Here is a 16199-nt window from a genome sequence, read left to right as displayed (position 1 = left end):
CATCCGGGGGAAAGAAGAGGATCGGTGACTCCGAGATCCTAGCCACCTGTCCGGCTCTATCTCTTTTCCCGGAGGTGGACTCCTTCGGGCCCGAGGCATAGGGTTCGGAGGCGGCCCTTCTTGAGACGGAGTCATCAGGTTTGGAGGGCTTGGAATGGTCCGACGATCCCGACTTGGCTTTGGCCTTCTTGGAGCTGGAAGATGTCGCCGAAGCCGCCTTATGGGACCTTTGGTCGGAGGCCGCTCGCTAGGATGACCCCGATGTTTTGGAGGGAGCTCCCTCTTCGCGAGGTGGAGCAGAGGCGGCAGCAGAACCCAATGACCCTGATTTATGAGGGTGCTTAGTGGGTTTGGAGGTGGCACTGGGCTTAGTGGAGCCGCGGGCCACAGGGGGTGCGGCGTCAGAAGCCCCCGAATCCAGCACCAGTGAAGTAGAGGGAGGTGCGCTGGCCGGGCCATCACGGGCCGGGAGAGAAGGAGTCACAGCAGAAGCCGAGGGGGCCGAGGCAGGGCGAGAATCCCCCTCCCGAATCTTGCCCTGGGCTATCGCGGACGTCAGCCGCGATTCCCGGTTCTTCCAGGCTTGGGAAGACATAGACTTACAGAGGCTGCAAGCCCTGGGGTCGTGGTCCCGGCCGAGACACAGCAGGCAAGAGGAATGCGGGTCCTGTACAGGAACTTTTCCTCCACAGACGTCGCATTTCTTGAAAGGAGGAGACATCCTTTATCGAAGTCGACAAGCCAAAATGAGATCCGAGATCCAAATCGAAGTACACGGTCCGAGGTCAAAAAACACGGGGGAAGAAGAGAAGCCAAAGTCCAGAAAAAACAGTCCGAGTCAAATAGAACCAGTGATCCAAACAAGCTAGCAAGAGCGAAGTTCCAAACAGCAACTAGCACGGCGGAAAAAAGGAACTGGGGAAAGAGCGGGAAGGCAGGGGCCTTATAACGGGTGGGCGGAGTTACCGCCAAAAAGTTTCTATATGTTGCAAAGTAAACTTTGCCCAGTGATTCCAGAAGTTTCCGAACAGCACTGCGCAGGCGCAGTAAAACCCATTTGTATGATTCGCAGAGACCACGAAGAAGAAATAATCCAGTTTGAGACTGCTTTAACTGCCCTGGCTCAGTGCTAGGGAACCCTGGGAAGTGTAGTTTTGTGAGACATTGAGCCTTCTTTATCAAAAAGAGCTCTGGTGCCACAACAAACTACAATTCCCAGGATTCCCTAGCACTGAGCCAGGAGAGTTAAAGCGGTCACAAACTGGATTATTTCTGCAGTGTGTTTTGGACCTTAGTTATTAAAAATGCTCAATGTCCAATCCATACTGCAGAAATAATCCAGTTTGAGACTGCTTTAACTGCCCTGGCTCAGTGCTAGGGAACCTTGGGAATTATAGTTTTGTGAGAAAGCTCTGGTGCCACAATGAACTACAATTCCCATGCATCTGAGGAAATACGCTTAAGTCTAGGAAAGCTCATGCTGCCAACTTTTCTTTCAGTGAGACTCAAAGGTGCTACAAGATCTCTCTCTCTCTCATCATCACCATCATTATCATCATTATTAAATCCAAATGCAGCTGAAGAAGTGGACTTAAATTGGCAACACTGATATCCTATAGACTCATTCTCTTGGGCTGTGATCTGGAAGCGTGGAGGCAATTCCCTTGTCAAACCAGGGAATCCTGGGAATTGTAGTTTGTTGTGACATGTTGAGACTCTGCTTTTACCGGCAGCCAGGGCTCCATGCATGAAATTCTGGGCTTGGTGGTTTGTTGTGCCCAGAATCCCATCATCGCAGGGAGCCTTGCAGTTAGAAGCAGTGCCAAACTGGATTATTTCTGCAGTATGGATGGCAATGGAAAAGGGAACGAAAAGAGAGCCGCAAAACAAAATTCTGGGAAGACAGGGCAGGGATGCCAACTTAGCAGGTGCTCTGCCCATGCTCAGAGGCATATTTAATCACTAACACACACACACACACTCAGGGACATCACATTCACATCACACAACCCAAATGGTCCACCTCACAGTACAACAACAACCCTGAGAGGTAGGCTTGGGGCACTCTGCCCAAGCTCAGGAATTCAGAAATTCAAATGTCCCTCTCAGGCCCACACAGAAGTCCACAACATCAAGTCATGCTACCATTGTCAACTATTGCCTTTGCGTGCCTTAAAACTTATGTCTTACTTGGAAATCCAAGGCAATTGGGAAGCCAGCCAAGATCCCTCACTCCCTGCCTCTCTCCAGCACTGCAGCCACTGTGCTTTGCCCTTGGAGCCTGAGAATGCCTGGGGGGGCGGCAATCACTGTCCTCTCTCTGATTGGCTGAACTGTTAGTGTGAATGTGATTCCTCCAAACAGTTGGGGTTGGTTGGGCTTGCTCCCTCCTGGCTCTCAGAGGGAGTCAGAGAGAGAGAGAGAGAGAGAGTTTTTTCTCCAGCCCTCTTGGCTGAAAACTGTTACACTCCAGAGGGTTGGTTGCTCTGCACAGCAGTCTGGAGCTGAAAGGGCCAAAGTCGCGGAAAAGGCACTGAAATAGAGCCAGGCACAAAAATCACACGAAAAGCTCTGAAAAGTCCCCGTTTTCGCGTGAAAGTCGCGAAATTGGCAACACTGCATCTGAGAGAAGTTTACAGTGTCTCTTTGCTCATTAAGAAAGGGAGAGCTGTTTCTCCAGCTCACAAGCTGCTGACTACAGTCACGAAGGTGGAAAATCTGGTGCCAAATGTTGACGTGTTGCCTCACACGCTGCGCAACGTCAAAAACGTTTTAACATGAGTGTGTATATGCATTGTACAAAGTGCGGGATGACTCCTTCCTGCATCTTCGTTCGCGAAGCAAAGCCAGAGTATATGCATATGTACACCTATATATATGTGTGTGTGTGTGTGCTTGTGCACATGCATACATCGCTCCTTCATAGATAGATAGATCGCAAACCTGTGTTGGCAAAATAAGAATTTTATGGCCTTTTCTTAGACAAAGACTACTTAGAGGTCTCCGAAATAGAGCCTCCAGCACCTGGTAGTCTCCCATCCAAGGACTAAACAGTGCTGATCCTGCTTAACTTCCAAGATCAGATGGGATCTGGTGCCTTTGGGGGATTTAGGCCTACCTTTTATCCTTGGCTGGCTAACCACTGTAAACCAAACATCCAATTTGCTAACTTGGGTTGACTACAGCACAACACAACATCCTTGGTGCAACAACTCCACTGGCTGCCAATCGTTTTGGGACACATTTCAAAGGGCTGTCAAGGCCCTATAAAGCTCTATCCAGGTAATTTGAAGGACCACCTTCTCCCTTATGAACCTGTCCATCATATTTTAATATATTTTGGGAAGGTGCATTTCTCTGTCCAAAACCTTCCCAGGTCCATCTGCTGGGCACATCGAAGAGGGGGCCTTTTTGGTAGATGCCCCTTGTCACTGGAAATCTCTCCCCAGAAAGGCCAGACTGGCACCCTGCTCAGTATCTTTCTGCAACCCTTTTAATTCCAGAAGATCTTTGAGGATTGATGTTTCACGGAAAACAAAAACAAAATGTATATACATAGAATGGGGGACACCTGGCTTTGCAAGACTACATGTGAAAAGTATCTAGGAGTCTCAGTAGACCACAAGTTGAACATGAGACAACAGTGTGATGCGGCAGCTAAAAAGGCCAATGCGATTTTAGGCTGCATCAATAGAAGTATAGTGTCTAGATCAAGAGAAGTAATAGTGCCACTGTATTCTGCTTTGGTCAGGCCCCACCTAGAATATTGTGTCCAGTTCTGGGCAAAACAATTCAAGGACATTAATAAACTGGAGCCATGTGTCCAAAGGAGGGAGACTAAAATGGTGAAGGGTCTGGAAACCATGAAGTCTTAAGGGGAGAGACTTAAGGAGCTGGGGATGTTTAGCCTGGAGAAGAGAAAGTTAAGAGGTGATATGAGAGCCCTGTTTAAATACTTGAAGGGAAGCCATATTGAGGAGGGAGCAACCTTGTTTTCTGCTGCTCCAGAGAACAGGACCCAAAGGAGCAATGGATGCAAGCTCCAGGAAAAGAGATTCCAGCTCAACATTCGGAGGAGCTTCCTGAGAGTAAGCGCTGTTTGACAGAGGAAGACACTCCTTCCTCGGAGATTGTGGCGGAGTTTCCCTCCTTAGAGGTCTTGAAACAGAGGCTGGATGGCCATCTGTCAATGGGGATGCTTTGACAGAGAGTTCCTGCATGGCAGAAGGGGGGTTGGACTGGATCTCTTGGGGTCTCTTCCAACTCTAGGATTCTATGATTCTCTAGAGAGCAATATGTTTACACTAAAATTACAAAAACATTTCATACAAAACCATATCGCAATTCCCCATCCTCTATTCCAATTAATCTAATCTGTTTACTGCAGATTCCCACGCAGGCCGTTATCCTCAAAGTCCAGTTAAGTTTAGCTGCTTTCACAGCAAACCTAGCAGTGTTAAACATGACAGACCTAGTTGTCTTAGCTAAGAAGGAAGTGATGTTCTCAAAGTCATTGTGGTGAGCTACAAGGTCTAAACCTCTCTTCAGAAGCTTTTATCTCTTGGGGTTTTATCTATCTCGTTAATGGACTGAAGGTGGAAATGTTCCAATGTGGCAATGGTTGCAGAAGCCTAGATTGGCCACAGCTGGAGTCCAGAGCAGCAGCCGGACGCTGAAGGTCAAGGGACCAGACTCAATGTAAACATGCTGATTCTTCGGTCGGAAGAGGGACTGGGGTCTATGGTGCAAAATAGCCACTTGTGTAATAATAAAAATAATAATAATAATAATAAATAAAATTTATTTATGTTTCCCCGCCTCTCCCGGTGGATCGAAGCGGGGTTACAGACTAAATAAAAGGACAAGGTGTTTACATAAATTCAATTAAAAGCAGCTAAAAACAATAAAATATCCAACATCACAGAATAACAATAGCATCAACAAACAAGGCAGGGATCATACACAGACAGGGCATGTCATCCATATCAGGGGGGTATGCTCGGCTAAAAAGCTCGGTTTTATCCGCTTTTCGAAATGTCTCTAGCGAGGTCGCTGAGCAGATCTCCTCAGGGAGACTGTTCCAGAGTCTCGGAGCCATTGTTGAAAATGCTCTTTGCGAAGTAGCAACATATTTAAAGGTTGCTATCTCCAATAGGTTCTTACCTGATGTTCTAAGAGTGTGGGGCGGATTATATAGGGAGATGCGTTCCCGTGAGTAACTTGGGCCCAAGCCATGTAGGCCTTTATAGGTAATAAGCAACACCTTGTACTGTGCCGGGAAGCAAATAGGGAGCCAGTGAAGATCTTTTAAGATAGGTGTAATATGGTCGAACCTTGATGAGCCGGTGACCAGTCTGGCTGCCATATTTTGAACTAAATGAAGCTTCCGAACTTGGTACAAGGGTAGCCCCATGTAAAGCATATTACAGAAGTCTAGACGAGAGGTTACCAGAGTATGTACCACCGTTCCAAGGTCCCGCCGGTCTAGGTATAGGAAGAGGCTGGGCTTAGTGGTCGCCTCATGTTCCTCTGTATATAAGCAAAACGGTGTTCTTTACTGTGTGGGATTGTGGGATAGTGTGGTGTGTTGGTTGGTAAGAGTTTTTGTATAGTGGTTATTAGCTTGCGTTATTTGAAACAAGGCCATAAAGCCCTCTGAGGAGTGAACTGTTGGAGAGTGATTCTTCGATCTAACCCTAACCCTAGCAGCTGTTTCTCCAGGCATTAATTCTTCCAAGCAAGCCGAAAGCTTGTGTTTGGAGCTTCGCTCTGTTCCTGTGTTGGAGAGATAGCCGACGTCTTCAGCCATTGGACCAGAATCACAGGCAAGATTCATCACCCAAATATCAACATATCTTTCAATGTAGCATATAGTGTATGGTGCCTTCAAAAGCCCCACTTCCAGAAAGGCAAATACGCTGCTCCTTGGGAATCTTTTTATATTTCCCTTCAATGTAGTTGGTTTTCATTGTCTGGAATTGTAGGGCTATAAAAGTTCTGGGCACCACAATTCAAAAAGGATGTTGAGAAGCTAGAATGTATTCCGTCTCAACATTAGGAGGAAATTCTTGATGTAAGAGCTATTCTTACATCTTGATATAAGAGCTAGTGGAGTTTCCTTCCTTAGAGGTCTTTAAACAGAGGCTGGATGGCTATCTGTAGGGGGTGCTTTGATTTAGATTTCCTGCATGGCAAAAGGGGGATGGTTTGGATGACCCTTGCAGTCTCTTCCAACTCTTATGATTCTATGATTTTATTTGACAGCCGAATGCAGTCCCTTGGAGAGTGAAGGAGTGTCTCTTGGCAAGTCTTTAAGCAGAGGCTGGATGGGCATCTGTTGGGGGCACTTTGAATGCGCATTCCTGCATGGCAAGGGGTTGGATGGAATCACCCTTGGTGTCTCTTAACTCTATGAGCAACATGCTTTTTGTTGTTATTTCAATTTAACTGGGTTTCCTTTAATGATGGTTTAATTGCTCCCTCCCCGATATCCTATGATTGTTTTAACCATTATGCAAAGGGATCTTGGACTAACTCTGCAAAAGACGCTATAGCGTACGTTTTTGTATATTTAGGGCTAGTCAACACCTAAGTGTACAATGTGCATTGCTTGCTAAGTGTATGATGTGCTTCTTTTCATTTTCGTGCACAAATTTGCATCTATTCACCCTCTGTCAAAAAATGCAAATCCAAACAATTGCTGCAAACGGAGTTAAATGCAAAAGTCATTCCCACTCCAATAACTCAACAGAAAGGAGAGGAAAGGAGGGCAGATGTTTGCCCTTCCCAGTCAGCTCCAGCAAAAGCACACCGCCACAACCTCTCTTACCTTGTGTATTCTTCCTCATTAATAATTATTGCCATCTTGACTGCACTCAGATGTTACTCAGCCACACACGTCCCACTTTTTATCTGCAAAACGCTGAAGGTCCAAGACAGAAGAACAGCTCTTTGACTTTTTGCATGCTAGAGACCATTGTGTGGCTTACAAACTCTTTCCAAAATTGAAGTAAATGTTCACAAGTCTATCTTCTCCTACTTTATACTTCACAAAGTTTTAAGGATCGGCAACGTAACATACACAACATACACAACCTGCCACCACCTCAAAGACTGGGCCTGAGAAAGAGAAAAGATGGAGCCTAAGACGGAGGATGCAAAAGCATAACACACACAACCTGAGCACATTTGAAGGAGGCCATGATATGCATTAAAATGATTACCTGGACAGACTCATCTCCAATACAAAGACTTTATTATACGTTGCAACTTATTTTTTTTTTAAAAAAGAATAAAAATTAACATTTGGTTTTGTCTTTTTGCCTTGCAATATGTACACACCAAAAAAAAAAAAGCCTTCTCTGCCTTCTTAAGAAAAAGCATTAGGAAAGCAGAGAAGGGCCACTTTTAAATTGGTAACATTTTGGCAACATGGAAAACATGTTAATCCTAAAAAAGAAAACCATTTTTTCCTGTAAACATCATCATGGCTCAGTGTATTTTTAAAAAAATCATCTGTTGTACAATTATTTAAAAGAAAACCCACACTTTATGAATAAGTTAGAGAACATCACCAAATTGGCTTAGGAAGGGGTTCCTGCAAAGATCACCCGCCCCAAGCACAAAGTTTGCTAAGAGCTAAAATGGAAATAAAAGAGAAAATAAAGGCCTATTTTAACTTTAAAAAATCCCTATGCTTTTTAAAACACAGTCTCAAAATGAAGCAGCAAAGCAAAGCCTCACAGTATTATTTTTTCTTCCTTTTGGAGAGTCATTAAATAGCTATTCCAAATTCTAGAAAGTTCCAGAATATATATATTTTATTTATACATATACATATATATATTATATACACAGGTGTGTAATGTACACAATATATCTTTATATCCAACTCTCATTTGCAAAAATATCATATAGAACAAGTTTATTGTATAAAGAACTGAGATTCAACTTTTTAAACTTTTAATCGTTTCCCTTGAAAAAATAGACCATCGCTCCCGCCCCCAATATCTCAAAAATATCTCAAATTTGGAGAGAACGCTCCTCACAAAGTTAAACTCACACCCCTCTCATAACATTTCATGTTGCTGTTCCTAAACAAACGGCATTTCAACAGGAACCCAACTCTTGGGTGTGTGTATTTCTCCAGATTATCTATCATTCATAGATTTGAAAATTGATAAAGGAAGAAGATTTCAAAAGGCATCCATCCAACTCTTGGTGTGGAAAAAAAGGAAGAGGGAGGTCAAGATGGACCCATGGTTGGATCCCCGCATCACAGTGGTTAAAAATGACATTTCACTGCCACCAGACTGGGCCTGAGAAAGAGAAAAGATGGAGGATGCAAAAGCAGTGGCACATGGGATTTGTGCATGGCAGTGGTGCATGGTACCGCCACCAACCGTGATGCCAGAGGGGACATGAGAGCCGTAGTTGCCCAGGCACCTCTCCCAAAGTTTGGGGAACCACCTTATCAGTCTCTGGAGAGGGCCACAAGATGTCCAGAGCCCCTATTTTTCCTTTCCAGAGAAGGAGACACAACCAAAAAGGCCAAAGGTTTGCACTTAGTCTGAACACACCCAAGGAGTGTGTTTGGCCTCATTTCCTGAATGCACCACTGGTTCCTTGCATTCCAAGTCAAAGCAAACAAAAAAATCTTCATTTTGAAGAAATGCCATCGAAACCTGTATCAGTTCCTTCTCCCTCCCCTGTGACTCTTTGCATATGAGGCTCTGGGGCAAATTTGGAAATCTCCAACCCCCTTGCTTTGGCAGAAATACCCCCCTCTTTCAGACGGGGAGCAGTCTGAGTGCCCCTCCTCAGTGTTGGATATTATTATTATTATTATTTTGAAACAGCCACAGAGGAACACCTGAAACCCTGCAAAGGAAAGAGCAGTTCAAAGCTAAATATGAAGCAAAGATGGCTGGATCAATGATCCACGAGTCACTGAAGTTGGTGAACGATGGGGCAACCCCTCTGTCAGAAACTGTTTTTAAATGCCAGCAGGGCTAGAGAAAGAAAACCAGTGGCCAGCTTTCAGGGGGAAAAGTGGGAGAGAACATCCCTGATCTGTGGGTACAAAATGGGAGGAGGAGATGCCGGATGTTTTTTGGTTTCGGGTATGCTCCCCACCTCCCTCCTTAGATAGAGATGGAAGAAAAAAAGAATAAGAAATACCTCCTTGGGAGATTTGTATCATTTGGGTTGACACAAGCACATGCTCCCGCTGTGTGTGGCTGTGTGGAAGTGAACATGCAACCACACATAGCAAGAGAGGTAAACAAGGTAAGAAATAGGGCTTGACAAAGGAGGAAGCACTGTTTTAGAAGAAACCTTTAAAAATATAACAAGAAAAAAGAATGGAGGAGCTTATGAATGAAAGATGAATGCATCAAGTAAGACAAGGCGGCGTTCCATCCCTGCTAAAAGTGTGCAATGTTGCCAGAACCTTGAGAGGGCTTCAGCTGAAGCACAGAAGCAGAGAGAGCTGGGTGCAATACAACTGTTTAATGGCAAGCATTAAGAACAGATTTTGCATCCTGATTTTGGTGGTGGATCTCCCCCTGCCCCCCAAGAACCCCCACTGGCAATGTGGCCTGTCAATCAAAGTTGGAGCAAAGGAGAAACATTTGGATGCTGGATCTTCAAAGCTGGGGCAGGAGGTAGGGGAAGGGGGCACCGGGGAGAGCAAATTCTTTGGGATGGAGAGGGCTTTTGCTTGCATCCAAAAATAAGCAAACTCTGCTTGTATTGTTTTTTTTTAATATTGGGGAGAGACATTTAAAACGGTGTGCCATGGCAGTTCCCAGGATTGTAGAATAAAGGCTTGAGATTAGCTCTTCTTGTGACATTAGATCTGTGGTTCACTGGACCCAAAGAAGAGTGAAAGTTGGCTCTTCGATGGACATCCCAGTCTCCCCCTGCCCCACACGAACCCCTCTTCCCCCTTGAGAAACTGGTCATGGATTGATGTGCCCAGTGAGGGCACTCTTCTCTCCCCACCACTCGCTCTGCCTCAGTGCCAAGACTGAAATTGCTGTTGGTCATACTCGGCTATCAGTTTTTTGATGTGGGCCAGCTTGTTGTGCAGATATTCACAGCGATTCTTCTCTTGGCTATAGTGGGGGTTCGTCTGGGAGGGCGAGACAAAGACAAAAATAAAGGACAACTTCAGAAATGCCAAGACAAACAGGGGCCTTGAGCTTGGCTTGGCATGTCACCAAACTCCCATTTAGTGCTGCTCTTCAGTGAACCCCACCAAACCCGTGGCTCCAAAGTACCTTCTCTAAGTTTGGCCTCTAATCAAGAGCACCCTGGACCATATCTCTCCCCATTTCCCATTCCTATATACATTTCTTCTAGTCCAGCCATGGGCTAGAAGGAGTGCTGCGTGTTGCAGCCTAACAAACATCCAGCTGGTGGGAGGATGCCTACTCCTGCTTTAGGAGCACGGAGGGGAAAAAGCCCCATTGCAGCCCTCTGGGACTCACGAGGGGGTCATGTGCTGTTCCCCATGACCCCAGATTACTGAGCAGTTTCTCAGCTTTGTGCAGATTCTGGCTGCATCTACACTTCAGAAAAAATCCAGTCTGTTATCACTCTAGCTGCCATGGCTCCATACTATGGAATTCAGGGATCTATAGTTTTGCGAGATATTTAGCTTCTTCTTCGTGGTCTCTGCAAATTCCCACAAATGGGTTATTCTGTGCCTGCACAGTTAGCTTCAGAACCTTCTTGGAGATATTAAAGGCGTTTTGGCGGTAGCCCCTTCCACTCTCCAACTGCCTTTTTCAGTCGGTTTCCCGCCTAAACCCTCAGTTCCTTTTGTCCGCCGCACTAGCAGCATCTAGGAACTCTTCAGAAATTCATTTTCCTGTCAGACTTTAAAAACTTGAATTGACAGGATCAATCTGCGTTTTGGTGGTAATTTTTTAACATCGTTGTTCATATTTTAAAACAAATGCTATGATTTTCTAGATAATCATATACTTAAATGTGAATTTGAATTCTGAGGTAAAGTTGTTTAACAACAACTTGCCCTGTGATTTCTCAGAGAATCGCTTACTTAATTGGGAATTTAAATTCTGAAATAATGCTGTTTTAGGACAGCCTGTACTGCGATTTCTTAAAGAATCACGTACTTAAATACAAATTTAAATTCTGAGGTAAGTTGCTTTAACAACAACTTGCCCTATGATTTCTTAGAGAATTGCTTACTTAAATGTGAATTTAAATTCTGAGGTAAAGTTGTTTTAACAACGACTTGCCCTGCCATTTCTTAGAGAATCACTTACTTAAATGTGAATTTAAACTCTGAACTAAAGCTGTTTTAACAACAGCCTGTACTGCAGGTTTTTTTTAGAGAATCACATATTTAAATGTGAATTTAAATTCTGGACTAATGCTGTTTTAACAACAGCCTGTACTGCAGTTTCTTAGAGAATCACATATTTAAATGTGAATTTAAATTCTGAGGTGAAGTTGTTTAACCACAGCCTTCACATTGGCAAGTCCTTTTCCCTTCTGAGGGAATTGGTGTGCTTGGCAGAACTTTTCCCACCTTTTTTCTTGAGGAAAAGTTTTCAAACAATGCCTGCCTTACTGGCGCACTTGGCAAAGCCCCATTATTCCTCTTATCTCTGAGAGGAACTTATAGAATGGCCACCGGCCTTCCTTCCTCAGCATGGCTAGAGATGCTCTTTTGTTGTGGACAAACCGTCTCAGGGCCATTCACATGGCTTTGTCTCCTCATTATCCTGAAGAGAACTTGTTACTGGCTGCCTCGACTTCGTCCTTGCTGGTCCCTAGCTCCCCAGGATCAAACCAATTGGAGGTCATCATCATCAATCCCTGACTCTCCGGAGTGAAACCAACTGGCTGGCAGCCCAACGTGGATCCTCATTGGTCCCTGACTCTCCGGAGTCATACCAATTGGCTTCGAGCCCAACTTTAAGCCTCTTCGGTCCCTGACTCTTCGGGGTCATACCGACTGAATGGCAGCCCAACGTGGATCCTCATCGGTCCCTGACTCTTCGGGGTCATACCAACTGAATGGCAGCCCAACGTGGATCCTCATCGGTCCCTGACTCTTCGGGGTCATACTGACTGAATGGCAGCCCAACGTGGATCCTCATCAGTCCCTGACTCTTCGGGGTCATACCGACTGAATGGCAGCCCAACGTGGATCCTCATCGGTCCCTGACTCTCTGGGGTCATACCGACTGGATGGCTGCCCAACATGGATCCTCATCCGTCCCTAACTCTCTGGAGTCATACCGACTGGATGGCTGCCCAACATGGATCCTCATCGGTCCCTGACTCCCTGGGATCATACCGATTGGCTTGCAGCCTGACATCGACCCTCATGGGTCCCTGGCTCGCCGGTGCCAAACCAATTGGACGGCTGCCTAACTTCGATATGCATCTCTGACTCCCTGGAGTCAGATTCATTGGCTTATAGCCCAGCTTCAAGCCTCGTCGGTCCGACTCTCCAAGGTCCAACCATTTGGCTGGTTGAAAGGCTTGGATCTCCATCGGTCCCGGACTCTTAGGGGTCAAACTGTTTGGCTAGCTGTCCAATCTGGATCCTCATCAGTCCCTGAATCTCTGGGGTCATACTGCTTGACTTGCAGCCTGACTTCGTTCCTCATTGGTCCCTGACTCTTCAGGGTGAAACCGGTTGCCTGGCAGCCCGACTTCGATCCTCATCGGTCCCATACCAACAGTATGGCAGCCTGACTTCGATCCTCGTTGGTGCCTGACTCTCTGGAGTCATACCGATTGACCTGTAGCCTGACATCGATCCTCGTTGGTCCCTAACTCTCTGGGTCAAACTGATTGGCTGGCTGCCAGGCTTTGATCTTCATCGGTCCCTGACTTTCAGGACTAATTCCGATTGGCTTGCAGCTTGATTTCTACCTTTGTCAGCCCCTGACTCTTCGGGGTCAAACTGATATGGGATGTTAGCCAGATTGCCACCATTGTATGGCTGCATTTCGTCCTGACTCTCCTTTGAGAAGACGAATATTAAGAGTCCAACGTTGGTACCGTGCAAAGCTGCACAAGAGGGTTTGAATGCAGCTGGCTTTTCAGTTCTGAGGGCCATTATTGATACCGTCGCATGCACCTTGCTGCTACCGGGTTCATTTTGTGGCTACGATTAGCTGTTCCTAGCAGCCAGTATGGCTGATGTTGGTTTGGGTTCAAAGCCATGGTTGTTCCCTCTGTACCGAGGTTAACTATCAGCAAGCGCTCTATCAATTTGGGCCATGAGGTGCACTGTCCCTCAAACCACCACCAGTGGTCACTTCTTTGCCTCTGAACCAAAAATGGTTACCCTGACATACTCTAGTCCCATTTCATTCAAAATTGAGACTTTTTTCAGGTTGCTGCCTCGGTATCAAGGAATGCCAGCATCACTGGACAGTTATACAGTGCAAATATTCCTTCTGTACCGAGACATGACATCACGGCTATCCCTATATAGCCAATTCGGGAGAGATGGTGCTTCCTCCATACTGAGGGAGGACATCACCATTTGTATGCTACAATTTATGATGACGTCCTTCATCTCAGACTGGACGGCTAAATGTCACTTAATGCGGAAATTCAAGTGTGACTTCTGAGTTGGCCCCTGTAAAATTTGGGAGCACAATCTATTTACTCTGGGTACAGATAATCCTTCACCGTACGGACGGCTTCAGGACTGTACAATCAAATCTCATAAATTGGTTCATCGCTTTCATACCTAGGGACACTACCATTATGCAACCAGTACCAGCTCAATTGTGATCATCTTGTTCCCCCCATGGGGGGCTTTGATACCAAAGCACAGAAACCATCATTCGTAGGGAAAGGTTTTGCCACTTCCCGATGTGAGTGTCACCTAAGGCAGTTGATGCCTATTATCAAAGGCCACTATATATAGTGAGAAATACATGTCTATTTCCCATACCCCTTCCAAAGGGTTTTTGTCAATGCCACTCTCTTCCTTGGAACAGGTGGCAAACAACTGCCACAATTCCTTTCCATTTTCTCCTCTGGGCAGGAATGCCCTCTGGGGACATCCCTCGATTTTGAGCCTCCATTTAAAGATCTGTCCACCCCATGGATACTAGGAGATCTCGAGATTTGCATACCTGTCTCATCTCTCCTGGCCGATTGATGTCATACCATCCTATTTCTCCTGAACCTCTGGTCCAAGGCGTCGATTGGGTGAGGTGACAATATCTCAGACCTCCACCTGCAACCCTAACAAGGCTAACCATGCATTCTGCAAATTTCTTGGGGCATCTCTCCCCTAAGGGAGTCCTGCGCTCCGCCTAATTGCTATGCACTGTCACAGTGTACTTCATGCTTCATTACGTGCCCTGAACCTATACGATAAGGGTTTTTGAGCCACTGTTATATGGTCTCTAAGTCCTTCTGCTCATACTGGCATGTTGCAGTAGATTAATGCTACAGCTTGAGTCGTTCCTCAAGGGATAACGTTATCATGATTTCTGTCATATTGCCTGGTGTTTTGCACCAGCTGGCTAGAATTGGACTTTGTGGCTCTTAACGTCTATTCCAGCTCCACTGCTCTGAACATTTTTGTTCCTAGGGCCCATTCATGATGGATTGACACCAGTTCACTCCTGCTATACTGTTTGACTATCAGTTCTGGCTGTTCTTGCCACCACTCAATATCCTTGATACAGCTTCTACAGGACATCATGTCATGAGATACCATCCCCACAGGGACTTCTTTCAACCTGACAGTGTGGTATCCCTTCACTTTTACAATGCTGTGACTAGTCTTATTGGCATCATACCAGCCACGGTTGTTTTTCTTTCTCGTTTTCACCAAGATCTGCATGCTTCATGCTGATAGTCTGGAACATTACGCTCAAATACAGCGTGTCTTGTGTGCCACAATTGGATCTTGCGATCTCCTCTATTCTAGTCAGAAATTTGTTGTCACTTAATAAGATAATATTCCTCCTCTCTGGTGTCCACCGTTGTTCCAGGAATCATTGCTGGAGCTCTTCTCCAGTTCGATCTCATTAGGCTCTCTCTCTATAAATGCACTTTCCAACCATCTCATTGTTGACCACAGATTGTCTTTTCATACTCTGTAAAGAGAACATTTAGCCCTAGACTAACTAGCATTCTAGGCTGTGTCTGTCACTGCCAGAATCTCCAAATCATGGCTTTGAGAGGCTTTATTAGGCTACTGCCTGTTTCCTTCTTTCAAGATTCTTTGAATGACATGCCTCAAGTTTGAGGGCTTTGTAAGCCCCTCTTTCCTAAATACCAACATCCCGGCCTGTGCAGCCTTGCATTGTTGTGAGCTCTTTGCCCTTCATGTTGGATTCAATCCACCTTTTGGATTAGACAAGGTCTGTATACCAGACCTTCGTGCTTGGCATCTTCCAATAGCCGCTCACAGTAGTGAGATTCCTTATATTCCATGTCACTCACCTATTCGGTGGCTCTGGCATAATCTCCATTACCAAGAAATCTATGCTATCTAGGTCAGGGTTTTTCCCTGCCCTTAGTTTACACCTGCCATTTATTATGGACCATCAAAGTTTACCTACAGTCTTTGCAACATATGGTTAGTTGGCAAGCCTGTTTTTCTACCAATGGGCATGTTTCACCTGCAATGGTGACTGTTCCACTACATCTCAGTATTTCTACATGACTCTGTAGAGTCATTATGTCAGCGGGCCTGTTCGTCCCCATGTTTGCATGCCCTTGGGATTGGTTTCCCACCTGGTGATTTTATTGGGGGTCAATATGCTTTTCTTGTGTGGCATGGCACTCCCACCTCCAATGACCTAAGCTTGCTAGTCTAACCCATTTGTGTGATTCGCAGAGACCATGAAGAAGAAGGACAGGTTGCTTACCTGTAACAGTATTTCTTCGAGTGGTCATCTGCGAATTCACACAAATCCCGCCCATCCTCTCCACACAGTCGTGCCCTGCCTCTCCTTCCGTCCTGGGCTGCTGCTACTCGGCGTCCATGGAACTGAGGGTTTAGGCGGGAAACCGACTGAAAAAAGCAGTTGGAGAGTGGGCGGGGCTACCGCCAAAACGCCTTTAATATCTCCAAGAAGGTTCCGAAGCTAACTGTGCAGGCACAGAATAACCCATTTGTGGGAATTCGCAGATGACCACTCGAAGAAATACTGTTACAGGTAAGCAACCTGTCC

General features: G+C 45.7%; 2 protein-coding genes across 2 annotated transcripts in view; both read right to left on the bottom strand.

The window, feature by feature from the left end:
• The window catches only part of LOC149284560 (inositol-3-phosphate synthase 1-A-like), a 55593-nt gene extending 53333 nt beyond the window's left edge, over positions 1 to 2260 (bottom strand). The window contains exon 1 of the mRNA XM_089496540.1: positions 2191 to 2260. The gene's annotated coding sequence lies outside the window, so the exon portion shown is untranslated. The remainder of the gene's footprint in view (positions 1 to 2190) is intronic.
• Positions 2261 to 7250: 4990 nt separating this feature from the next.
• Positions 7251 to 16199, bottom strand: part of LOC149284559 (RNA polymerase II elongation factor ELL-like) — a 91823-nt gene continuing 82874 nt past the window's right edge. The window contains exon 12 of the mRNA XM_089496554.1: positions 7251 to 10135. Coding sequence (XP_089352680.1) covers positions 10019 to 10135 — 117 coding nt within the window. The 3' untranslated portion in view covers positions 7251 to 10018. The remainder of the gene's footprint in view (positions 10136 to 16199) is intronic.

This window comes from Sceloporus occidentalis, unplaced genomic scaffold, assembly GCF_023333645.1.
Source record: "Sceloporus occidentalis isolate IW3139 unplaced genomic scaffold, rSceOcc1.0.p SCAF_91, whole genome shotgun sequence".
NCBI classification, from domain to species: domain Eukaryota; kingdom Metazoa; phylum Chordata; class Lepidosauria; order Squamata; family Phrynosomatidae; genus Sceloporus; species Sceloporus occidentalis.
The sequence above is the reverse complement of the archived record's forward strand: the minus strand, read 5'-3'. Positions and strand labels throughout refer to the sequence as shown.